Below are 12,791 nucleotides of genomic sequence, written 5' to 3' on the forward strand. Positions count from 1 at the left end.
CAACACCACAGAGGCTGTTCTCCCTCTACAAAACCCTCTGCAGGTGGTCTGGGGTCTAAAGCCATTCAACATGACAACACCACAGAGGCTGTTCTCCTCCCTCTACAAAACCCTCTACAGGTGGTCTGGGGTCTAAAGCCATTCAACATGACAACACCACAGAGGCTGTTCTCCTCCCTCTACAAAACCCTCTGCAGGTGGTCTGGGGTCTACTAAAGCATGACATGTCAATCCAAGAGCTGTTACTAACACATCTACAGTATTGGAAAATGGCCTGTCGTCCTGTCGTCAGACCCCAGGACCTTCGTCCTTTAGTCAGACCCCAGGCCCGTCATCCTGTAGTCAGACCCCAGGCCCGTCCTCCTTTAGTCAGACCCCAGGCCGAGCGTCCTTTAGTCAGACCCCAGGCCCGTCGTCCTTTAGTCAGACCCCAGGCCCGTCGTCCTGTAGTCAGACCCCAGGACCTTCGTCCTTTAGTCAGACCCCAGGCCCGTCGTCCTGTAGTCAGACCCCAGGCCGGGCGTCCTGTAGTCAGACCCCAGGCCCGTCATCCTGTAGTCAGACCCCAGGCCGAGCGTCCTGTAGTCAGACCCCAGGCCGAGCGTCCTGTAGTCAGACCCCAGGCCCGTCATCCTGTAGTCAGACCCCAGGCCCGTCATCCTGTAGTCAGACCCCAGGCCCGTCATCCTTTAGTCAGACCCCAGGCCCGTCATCCTTTAGTCAGACCCCAGGCCCGTCATCCTTTAGTCAGACCCCAGGCCTGTCATCCTTTAGTCTGACCCCAGGCCCGTCGTCCTGTAGTCAGACCCCAGGCCCGTCATCCTTTAGTCAGACCCCAGGCCTGTCATCCTTTAGTCTGACCCCAGGCCCGTCGTCCTGTAGTCAGACCCCAGGCCCGTCATCCTTTAGTCAGACCCCAGGCCTGTCATCCTTTAGTCAGACCCCAGGCCTGTCGTCCTGTAGTCAGACCCCAGGCCTGTCGTCCTGTAGTCAGACCCCAGGCCCGTCGTCCTGTAGTCAGACCCCAGGCCCGTCATCCTTTAGTCAGACCCCAGGCCAGTCAGACCCCAGGCCAGTCATCATTTAGTCAGACCCCAGGCCTGTCATCCTTTAGTCAGACCCCAGGCCCATCATATCATTCCTCCCTGCACAGTAACTTTAAAATGTTCTTTGTGATTGGCCTCCTTGGACCAAATACCTCAGTCATACTGTATTCTATATCATACCGTATTCTGTATCATCCTGCATTCTCCATCATACTGTATTCGCCAGCATACTGTATTCTCCATCATACTGTATTCTCCATCATACTGTATTCTCCATCATACTGTATTCTATCATACTGTATTCTATCATACTGTATTCTATATCATACTGTATTCTCCATCATACTGTATTCTCCATCATACTGTATTCTCCATCATACTGTATTCTGTATCATACTGTATTCTGTATCATACTGTATTCTCCATCATACTGTATTCTCCATCATACTGTATTCTCCATCATACTGTATTCTCCATCATACTGTGTTCTCCATCATACTGTGTTCTCCATCATACTGTGTTCTCCATCATACTGTGTTCTCCATCATACTGTGTTCTCCATCATACTGTGTTCTCCATCATACTGTGTTCTCCATCATACTGTGTTCTCCATCATACTGTATTCGCCATCATACTGTATTCTATATCATACTGTATTCTATATCATACTGTATTCTCCATCATACTGTATTCTGTATCATACTGTATTCTATATCATACTGTATTCGCCATCATACTGTATTCGCCATCATACTGTATTCTATATCATACTGTATTCTATATCATACTGTATTCTGTATAATACTGTATTCTATATCATACTGTATTCTCCATCATACTGTATTCTATATCATACTGTATTCTATATTATACTGTATTCTCCATCATACTGTATTCTATATCATACAGTAACGTCACCCAACAGAACCTCCCTGCCCTCTCACAGTACCACTCCAAGCATCTTACCCCCCACCTCCCTGTACATTAACTTTACCTTGTCCCTTGTGGTTGACCTCCTTGGCAGCGATGACCTTGTTGATGACGGTCTGGAGAAAGTCGCTCTCCCCGGCCACCCTGGTTGAAAAACGTGAGATGTTCAGTTGCCTGTGGCGAAGCACGGCATCATCCAACGCTAGCCTGTAGTAGGCACATGACAGGAACAACACCAGAGAGAGGAGAGGAGAGGAGGAGAGGAGGGCAGAGGAGAGTAGAGGAGAGAGGAAAGTAGGGCAGAGAGAGAGAGAGAGCAGAGTAGAGGAGAGAGGAGGGCAGAGAGAGGGCAGAGAGAGCAGAGAGAGAGAGCAGAGTAGAGGAGAGAGGAGGGCAGATAAAGCAGAGGAGAGGAGGGCAGAGAGAGGGCAGAGAGAGAGTAGAGCAGAGAGAGCAGAGGAGATTAGGGCAGAGAGAGCAGAGAGAGAGGAGGGCAGAGAAAGCAGAGGAGAGGAGGGCAGAGAGAGAGTAGAGCAGAGAGAGCAGAGGAGATTAGGGCAGAGAGAGCAGAGTAGAGGAGAGAGGGGGGCAGAGAAAGCAGAGGAGAGGAGGGCAGAGAGAGGGCAGAGAGAGAGTAGAGCAGAGAGAGCAGAGGAGATTAGGGCAGAGAGAGCAGAGAGAGGGCAGAGGAGGGCAGAGAGAGCAGAGAGAGAGAGAGAGCAGAGTAGAGAGGAGGGCAGAGAAAGCAGAGTAGAGGAGAGAGGAGGGCAGATAGAGGGAGGAGAGGAGGGCAGAGAGAGGGCAGAGAGAGAGGAGAGGAGGGCAGAGAGAGAGAGAGGAGAGGAGGGCAGAGGAGAGAGAGAGGGAAAGCAGAGGAGAGAGAGAGGGAAAGGAGAGGAGAGCAGCGGAGAGCAGAGGAGAGGATGGGAGGGAGAGGAGGAGAGGGAGAGCAGAGGGGAGGAGGAGAGATAGAGAGGAGGGAGAGAGCAGAGGATAGGAGGAGCAGAGGAGAGGAGAGGGAGAGCAGAGGAGAGGAGGAGAGAGCAGAGAAGAGGAGGAGAGGGAGAGCAGAGGGAGCAGAGGAGGGCAGAGAGCAGAGGAGGAGGAGAGGGCAGAGAGAGAGCAGAGGAGAGAGGAGGGCAGAGAGAGCAGAGGAGAGAGGAGGGCAGAGTGAGTGAGCAGAGAGAGAGAGCAGAGGAGGAGGAGAGGGCAGAGAGAGAGCAGAGGAGAGAGGAGGGCAGAGTGAGTGAGCAGAGAGAGAGAGCAGAGGAGAGGATAGGGCAGAGAGAGAGCAGAGGAGAGCAGAGGAGAGGAGGAGAGCAGAGGAGAGCAGAGGAGAGCAGAGGAGAGGAGGAGAGCAGAGGAGAGCAGAGGAGAGCAGAGGAGAGCAGAGGAGAGCAGAGGAGAGGAGGAGAGCAGAGGAGAGTAGAGGAGAGCAGAGGAGAGAAGGAGAGCAGAGGAGAGCAGAGGAGAGCAGAGGAGAGCAGAGGAGAGCAGAGGAGAGCAGAGAGAAATGCCTGAAGGATGCATAACATTTAAAGGGATACGTATAGTACGTTTAAGGGTAGAAATGAAATAAATAAGAGCTTGATTGAATTAAAAATAAGCAATAACATTGAAGCATGACTAACATCTCTCCATTTCCTTTTCCTGTATACGTTAAATCAACTAAAAATTAATAAACTAGGTTTGAAAAGGCCATTGTAACCCTGGTCGAAGTCTTTTAGGGAAAGATGTTGCCTCTGGCAACACTAGAAAGAACATGACATTATATCTCAACCTTTGTTTTAACAATGTGAGGGCCATTTCCGTCTCCAAAACTAAGCTGTTTGCATGCCAGATATCTCCAACCAATTATATAGTTATATCAAACAGTCCTTTATTAGGAACGGTAGCATCCTGTTTAGTTTGCCTTAGAACAGGGTCCGAGCTACAAACTAAAGCTGCTATTCAGGAAACTACCACAATTCATCACTACGACAGTGTGTGTGTGTGTGTGTGTGTGTGTGTGTGTGTGTGTGTGTGTGTGTGTGTGTAGAGGAGGAGAGAGTCTAATCCATGATGTATGTTCCTAAATAGAGCTGTTAACTGAGGAGATCTGCCTACCGTGCCAACTAAACTAAATTGATTGGTAGCTACGACTGAGTTCCAAATGACACTCTATCCTTCATCACGTTCACTATATAGGGAATAGGATGCCGTTTGTGGTGAATAGTAGTGCACTATATAGGGAATAGGATGCCACAGTAGTGCACTATATAGGGAATAGGGTGCCATTTGGGGGTGAATAGTAGTGCACTATATAGGGAATAGGGTGCCATTTGGGCCTCATGCACTATATAGGGAATAGGGTGCCATTTGGGGGTGAATAGTAGTGCACTATATAGGGAATAGGGTGCCATTTGGGCCTCAGGCTAAAGTATTTTCCAATTATGGAATCCTCTCAGGAACACAGGCAGTTAATGAAATCGCCTTAATTTAGTCACGGTGGAATAGTGGAGGGTCTGAGCCCCAAATGGCACCCTATTCCCTATATAGTGCACTACTTTAGACCAGGGTCTACAGGGTAGTAGTGCACTACTTTAGACCTGGGCCTATAGGGTAGTAGTGCACTACTTTAGACCTGGGCCTATAGGGAAGTAGTGCACTACTTTAGACCAGGGCCTACAGGGTAGTAGTGCACTACTTTAGGCCAGGGTCTATAGGGTAGTAGTGCACTACTTTAGACCAGGGTCTATAGGGTAGTAGTACACTACTTTAGACCAGGGTCTATAGGGTAGTAGTGCACTACTTTAGACCAGGGTCTATAGGGTAGTAGTGCACTACTTTAGACCAGGGTCTATAGTGTAGTAGTGCACTACTTTAGACCAGGGTCTATAGGGTAGTAGTGCACTACTTTAGACCTGGGCCTATAGGGTAGTAGTGCACTACTTTAGACCAGGGTCTACAGGGTAGTCGTGCACTACTTTAGACCAGGGTCTACAGGGTAGTAGTGCACTACTTTAGACCAGGATCTATAGGGTAGTAGTGCACTACTTTAGACCTGGGCCTACAGGGTAGTAGTGCACTACTTTAGACCTGGGCCTACAGGGTAGTAGTGCACTACTTTAGACCAGGGCCCTATAGGGTAGTAGTGCACTACTTTAGACCAGGGTCTATAGGGTAGTAGTGCACTACTTTAGACCAGGGCCTATAGGGTAGTAGTGCACTACTTTAGACCAGGGTCTATAGGGTAGTAGTGCACTACTTTAGACCAGGGTCCTATAGGGTAGTAGTGCACTACTTTAGACCAAGACCCTATAGGGTAGTAGTACACTACTTTAGACCAGGGTCTATAGGGTAGTAGTGCACTACTTTAGACCAGGGTCTATAGGGTAGTAGTGCACTACATAAGACCAGGGTCTATAGGGTAGTAGTGCACTACATAAGACCAGGGTCTATAGGGTAGTAGTGCACTACTTTAGACCAGGATCTATAGGGTAGCAGTGCACTACATAAGACCAGGGTCTATAGGGTAGTGGTGCACTACTTTAGACCAGGATCTATAGGGTAGTAGTGCACTACTTTAGACCAGGGTCTATAGGGTAGTAGTGCACTACTTTAGACCAGGGTCTATAGGGTAGTAGTGCACTACTTTAGACCAGGGTCTATAGGGTAGTAGTGCACTACATAAGACCAGGGTCTACAGGGTAGTAGTGCACTACTTTAGACCAGGGTCTATAGGGTCGTAGTGCACTACTTTAGACCAGGGTCCTATAGGGTAGTAGTGCACTACTTTAGACCAGGGTCTATAGGGTAGTAGTGCACTATTTTAGACCAGGGTCCTATAGGGTAGTAGTGCACTACTTTAGACCAGGGCCCTATAGGGTAGTAGTGCACTATATAGGGAACGACATGCCAGCAACAAACTCTGACACGACACATCCAAATATATATCTGACCAATTCCGTAAAGTCAGTGTGGAAGAGGTGAAAAGATGATTGTTGTCTATCAACAAATGACAAAGCCACCGAGGTCAGACAATCTGGATGGGAAATGACTGAGGCTAAAAGTGGACAAAGTGGCCACTTCCAATATGCCACGTCTTCCTTTGAAGCCAGCTGGAGAGCGTGCGCCCTCAGGCCTGGAGGGAAGCTCAAGTCGTTCCCCTTCATTAGAGCAGTGAAGACCCATTTACTGGCCCAAATAGACAACCAATCACACAAAACAACCAAAACCTTATGCAACTGTGAAGAGACACGCACAAAAGGTAGAGACACACACGTACATTGTAATATTGTTGTACGGTTGGTATTATACATTTTGTATTGTAGATATGTCGTGGTGGAATAATGTTATATGATGTGCTTAGACCCAAGTAAGAGTAGCTGCTGCCTTGGCAGGAACTAAATGGGGATCCATAATAAACCCCAGGATGAGTAGCTGCTGCCTTGGCAGGAACTAAATGGGGATCCATAATAAACCCCAGGATGAGTAGCTGCTGCCTTGGCAGGAACTAATGGGGATCCATGATAAACCCCAGGAAGAGTAGCTGCTGCCTTGGCAGGAACTAATGGGGATCCATGATAAACCCCAGGAAGAGGAGCTGCTGCAGGAACTAATGGGGATCCATAATAAACCCCAGGAAGAGTAGCTGCTGCCTTGGCAGGAACTAATGGGGATCCATAATAAACCCCAGGAAGAGTAGCTGCTGCCTTGGCAGGAACTAATGGGGATCCATAATAAACCCCAGGAAGAGTAGCTGCTGCCTTGACAGGAACTAATGGGGATCCATAATAAACCCCAGGAAGAGTAGCTGCTGCCTTGGCAGGAACTAATGGGGATCCATGATAAACCCCAGGAAGAGGAGCTGCTGCAGGAACTAATGGGGATCCTTAATAAACCCCAGGAAGAGTAGCTGCTGCCTTGGCAGGAACTAATGGGGATCCATAATAAACCCCAGGATGAGTAGCTGCTGCCTTGGCAGGAACTAATGGGGATCCATAATAAACCCCAGGAAGAGTAGCTGCTGCCTTGGCAGGAACTAATGGGGATCCATAATAAACCCCAGGATGAGTAGCTGCTGCCTTGGCAGGAACTAATGGGGATCCATAATAAACCCCAGGAAGAGTAGCTGCTGCCTTGGCAGGAACTAATGGGGATCCATAATAAACCCCAGGAAGAGTAGCTGCTGCATTGCAGCTAATGGGGATCCATAATAAACCCCAGGAAGAGTGGCTGCTGCCTTGGCAGGAACTAATGGAGATCCATAATAAACCCCAAGAAGAGTAGCTGCTGCCTTGGCAGGAACTAATGTACTACCCTAACATAGACTTAATGTTCTGGTCCATAGAGGTCCATTATGTTTTGGTCCATAGAGGTCCAGTATGTTCTGGTCCATAGAGGTCCCACGATAGACCTCCATTATGTTCTGGTCCATAGAGGTCCAGTATGTTCTGGTCCATAGAGGTCCATTATGTTCTGGTCCATAGAGGTCCAGTATGTTCTGGTCCATAGAGGTCCATTATGTTCTGGTCCATAGAGGTCCATTATGTTCTGGTCCATAGAGGTCCAGTATATACTGGTCCACAGAGGTCCCACCATAGACCTCCATTATGTTCTGGTCCATAGAGGTCCAGTATGTTTTGGTCCATAGAGGTCCAGTATGTTCTGGTCCATAGAGGTCCCACCATAGACCTCCATTATGTTCTGGTCCATAGAGGTCCATTATGTTCTGGTCCATAGAGGTCCAGTATGTTCTGGTCCATAGAGGTCCAGTATGTTCTGGTCCATAGAGGTCCTACCATAGACCTCCAGTATGTTCTGGTCCATAGAGGTCCAGTATGTTCTGGTCCAAAAAGGTCCTACCATAGACCTCCATTATGTTCTGGTCCATAGAGGTCCATTATGTTCTGGTCCATAGAGATCCCGCCAATAACCTCCATTATGTTTTGGTCCATAGAGGTCCTACCATAGACCTCCATTATGTTCTGGTCCATAGAGGTCTAGTATGTTCTGGTCCATAGAGGTCCTACCATAAATTCCATTATGTTCTGGTCCATATGTGTTGTGTTTATGTAGGAACAGAAACATGGACACGGGTTTTGTGACAGCGTGCGCTGTGTTATGGTGATGTAATGGATGGGACAGAGTGTGTGTGTTCATATCTCATACTCACGGCTGGAAGGGGATGAAATGCTGCTTGTCCTCATCATCCATCTTGCCTGTTATGATGTCAGTCACATCCATTACTGTTAGAGACAGGACATATAGTATAGAAGGTCAATGCTGTAGCAGTCTGTTACAGATAGAGACATATAGTATAGAAGGTCAATGCTATAGCAGTCTGTTACAGATAGAGACATATAGTATAGAAGGTCAATGCTATAGCAGTCTGTTACAGATAGAGACAGGACATATAGTATAGAAGGTCAATGCTATAGCAGTCTGTTACAGATAGAGACATATAGTATAGAAGGTCAATGCTATAGCAGTCTGTTACAGATAGAGACATATAGTATAGAAGGTCAATGCTATAGCAGTCTGTTACAGATAGAGACAGGACATATAGTATAGAAGGTCAATGCTGTAGCAGTCTGTTACAGATAGAGACAGGACATATAGTATAGAAGGTCAATGCTATAGCAGTCTGTTACAGATAGAGACATATAGTATAGAAGGTCAATGCTATAGCAGTCTGTTACAGATAGAGACATTACATTACATTTAAGTCATTTAGCAGACGCTCTTATCCAGAGCGACTTACAAATTGGTGAATTCACCTTCTGACATCCAGTGGAACAGCCACTTACAATAGTGCATCTAAATCATTTAAGGGGGGGTGAGAAGGATTACTTATCCTATCCTAGGTATTCCTTGAAGAGGTGGGGTTTCAGGTGTCTCCGGAAGGTGGTGATTGACTCTGCTGTCCTGGCGTCGTGAGGGAGTTTGTTCCACCATTGGGGGGCCAGAGCAGCGAACAGTTTTGACTGGGCTGAGCGGGAACTGTACTTCCTCAGTGGTAGGGAGGCGAGCAGGCCAGAGGTGGATGAACGCAGTGCCCTTGTTTGGGTGCAGGGCCTGATCAGAGGCTGGAGGTACTGCGGTGCCGTTCCCCTCACAGCTCCGTAGGCAAGCACCATGGTCTTGTAGCGGATGCGAGCTTCAACTGGAAGCCAGTGGAGAGAGCGGAGGAGCGGGGTGACGTGAGAGAACTTGGGAAGGTTGAACACCAGACGGGCTGCGGCGTTCTGGATGAGTTGTAGGGGTTTAATGGCACAGGCAGGGAGCCCAGCCAACAGCGAGTTGCAGTAATCCAGACGGGAGATGACAAGTGCCTGGATTAGGACCTGCGCCGCTTCCTGTGTGAGGCAGGGTCGTACTCTGCGGATGTTGTAGAGCATGAACCTACAGGAACGGGGCCACCGCCATGATGTTGGTTGAGAACGACAGGGTGTTGTCCAGGATCACGCCAAGGTTCTTAGCGCTCTGGGAGGAGGACACAATGGAGTTGTCAACCGTGATGGCGGATCATGGAACGGGCAGTCCTTCCCGGGAGGAAGAGCAGCTCCGACTTGCCGAGGTTCAGCTTGAGGTGGTGATCCGTCATCCACACTGATATGTCTGCCAGACATGCAGAGATGCGATTCGCCACCTGGTCATCAGAAGGGGAAAGGGAGAAGATTAATTGTGTATGCCGTCTGCATAGCAATGATAGGAGAGACCATGTGAGGTTATGACAGAGCCAAGTGACTTGGTGTATAGCGAGAATAGGAGAGGGCCTAGAACAGAGCCCTGGGGGACACCAGTGGTGAGCGCGTGGTGAGGAGACAGATTCCCGCACGCCACCTGGTAGGAGCGACCTGTCAGGTAGGACGCAATCCAGCGTGGGCCGCGCCGAGATGCCCAACTCGGAGAGGGTGGAGAGGAGATCTGATGGTTCACAGTATCGAAGGCAGCCGATAGGTCTAGAAGGATGAGAGCAGAGGAGAGAGAGTTAGCTTTAGCAGTGCGGAGCGCCTCCGTGATACAGAGAAGAGCAGTCTCAGTTGAATGACTAGTCTTGAAACCTGACTGATTTGGATCAAGAAGGTCATTCTGAGAGAGATAGCGGGAGAGCTGGCCAAGGGACGGCACGTTCAAGAGTTTTGGGAGAGAAAAGAAAGAAGGGATACTGGTCTGTAGTTGTTGACATCGGAGGGATCGAGTGTAGGTTTTTCAGAAGGGGGCAACTCTCGCTCTCTTGAAGACGGAAGGGACGTAGCCAGCGGTCAGGGATGAGTTGATGAGCGAGGTGAGGTAAGGGAGAAGGTCTCCGGAAATGGTCTGGAGAAGAGAGGAGGGGATAGGGTCAAGCGGGCAGGTTGTTGGGGGCCGGCCGTCACAAGAAGCGAGATTTCATCTGGAGAGAGAGGGAGAAAGAGGTCAGAGCCCTGGGGGTAGGGCAGTGTGAGCAGAACCAGCGGTGTTGTTTGACTTAGCAAACGAGGATCGGATGTCGTCGACCTTCTTTTCAAAATGGTTGAGAAGTCATCTGCAGAGAGGGAGGGGGGAGGAGGATTCAGGAGGGAGGAGAAGGTGGCAAAGAGCTACCTAGGGTTAGAGCAGATGCTTGGAATTTAGAGTGGTAGAAAGTGGCTTTAGCAGCAGAGACAGAGGAGGAAAATGTAGAGAGGAGGGAGTGAAAGGATGCCAGGTCCGCAGGGAGGAGAGTTTTCCTCCATTTCCGCTCGGGCTGCCCGGAGCTCTGTTCTGTGAGCTCGCAATGAGTCATCGAGCCACGGAGCGGGAGGGGAGGACCGAGCCGGCCTGGAGGATAGGGGACATAGAGAGTCAAAGGATGCAGAAAGGGAAGAGAGGAGGGTTGAGGAGGCAGAATCAGGAGATAGGTTGGAGAAGGTATGAGCAGAGGGAAGAGATGATAGGATGGAAGAGGAGAGAGTAGCGGGGGGAGAGAGAGCGAAGGTTGGGACGGCGCGATACCATCCAGTAGGGGCAGTGTGGGAAGTGTTGGATGAGAGCGAGAGGGAAAAGGATACAAGGTAGTGGAGGAGTTGGAGGGAGTTGCAATGAGGTTAGTGGAAGAACAGCATCTAGTAAAGATGAGGTCGAGCGTATTGCCTGCCTTGTGAGTAGGGGGAAGGTGAGAGGGTGAGGTCAAGAGGAGAGGAGTGGAAAGAAGGAGGCAGAGAGGAATGAGTCAAAGGTAGACGTGGGGAGGTTAAAGTCGCCCAGGACTGTGAGAGGTGAGCCGTCCTCAGGAAAGGAGCTTATCAAGGCATCAAGCTCATTGATGAACTCTCCGAGGGAACCTGGAGGGCGATAAATGATAAGGATGTTAAGCTTGAAAGGGCTGGTAACTGTGACAGCATGGAATTCAAGGAGGCGATAGACAGATGGGTAAGGGAGAAAGAGAGAATGACCACTTGGGAGAGATGAGGATCCCGGTGCCACCACCCGCTGACCAGAAGCTCTCGGGGTGTGCGAGAACACGTGGGCGGACGAAGAGAGAGCAGTGTTATCTGTGGTGATCCATGTTTCCGTCAGTGCCAAGAAGTCGGGGACTGGAGGCATAGGCTGAGATGAACTCTGCCTTGTTGGCCGCAGATCGGCAGTTCCAGAGGCTACCGGAGACCTGGAACTCCACGTGGGTCGTGCGCGCTGGGACCACCAGATTAGGGTGGCCGCGGCCACGCGGTGTGGAGCGTTTGTATGGTCTGACATATAGTATAGAAGGTCAATGCTATAGCAGTCTGTTACAGATAGAGACAGGACATATAGTATCGAAGGTCAATGCTATAGCAGTCTGTTACAGATAGAGACAGGACATATAGTATAGAAGGTCAATGCTATAGCAGTCTGTTACAGATAGAGACAGGACATATAGTATAGAAGGTCAATGCTATAGCAGTGTGTTACTGATAGAGACATATAGTATAGAAGGTCAATGCTATAGCAGTCTGTTACAGATAGAGACATATAGTATAGAAGGTCAATGCTATAGCAGTCTGTTACAGATCGAGACAGAGGGGAATGTTAGCACAAACAGACCGGTACCCAGGCTAGTTCCAGTAGTCGCTGTTACTGATAGAGACATATAGTATAGAAGGTCAATGCTATAGTTCTGATAGAGAAAGAGGGGAATGTTAGCACAAACAGACCGGTACCCAGGCTAGTTCCAGTAGTCTCTGTTACGGATAGAGACAGAGAGGAATGTTAGCACAAACAGACCGGTACCCAGGCTAGTTCCTGTAGTCTCTGTTACTGATAGAGACAGAGAGAAATGTTAGCATAAACAGACCGGTACCCAGGCTAGTTCCAGTAGTCTCTGTTACTGATAGAGACCGAGAGGAATGTTAGCACAAACAGACCGGTACCCAGGCTAGGTCCAGTAGTCTCTGTTACTGATAGAGACAGAGAGGAATGTTAGCACAAACAGACCGGTACCCAGGCTAGTTCCAGTAGTCGCTGTTACTGATAGAGACATATAGTATAGAAGGTCAATGCTATAGTTCTGATAGAGAAAGAGGGGAATGTTAGCACAAACAGACCGGTACCCAGGCTAGTTCCAGTAGTCTCTGTTACGGATAGAGACAGAGAGGAATGTTAGCACAAACAGACCGGTACCCAGGCTAGTTCCTGTAGTCTCTGTTACTGATAGAGACAGAGAGAAATGTTAGCATAAACAGACCGGTACCCAGGCTAGTTCCAGTAGTCTCTGTTACTGATAGAGACAGAGAGGAATGTTAGCACAAACAGACCGGTACCCAGGCTAGGTCCAGTAGTCTCTGTTACTGATAGAGACATAGGGGAATGTTAGCACGGTCAGACCGGTTC

At 49.1% G+C, this 12,791-nt stretch overlaps 1 protein-coding gene across 2 annotated transcripts in view; it reads right to left on the reverse strand.

The window, feature by feature from the left end:
• Positions 1-1,993: 1,993 nt before the first annotated feature.
• LOC135511554 (dedicator of cytokinesis protein 1-like) overlaps positions 1,994-12,791 on the reverse strand; it is a 136,582-nt gene continuing 125,784 nt past the window's right edge. Inside the window, exons 11-12 of one of the 2 annotated variants that reach the window (XM_064933038.1) lie at positions 8,134-8,206; positions 1,994-2,120 (exon numbers count right to left, since the gene is read on the reverse strand). In XM_064933038.1, the coding sequence (XP_064789110.1) occupies positions 2,009-2,120; positions 8,134-8,206 (185 nt within the window). In that variant the 3' untranslated portion in view covers positions 1,994-2,008. Of the gene's footprint in view, positions 2,121-8,129; positions 8,207-12,791 lie in introns of those variants that run through there. The other variant, XM_064933039.1, reaches the window with a different exon arrangement.

This window comes from Oncorhynchus masou, chromosome 24, assembly GCF_036934945.1.
Source record: "Oncorhynchus masou masou isolate Uvic2021 chromosome 24, UVic_Omas_1.1, whole genome shotgun sequence".
Classification (NCBI taxonomy): domain Eukaryota; kingdom Metazoa; phylum Chordata; class Actinopteri; order Salmoniformes; family Salmonidae; genus Oncorhynchus; species Oncorhynchus masou.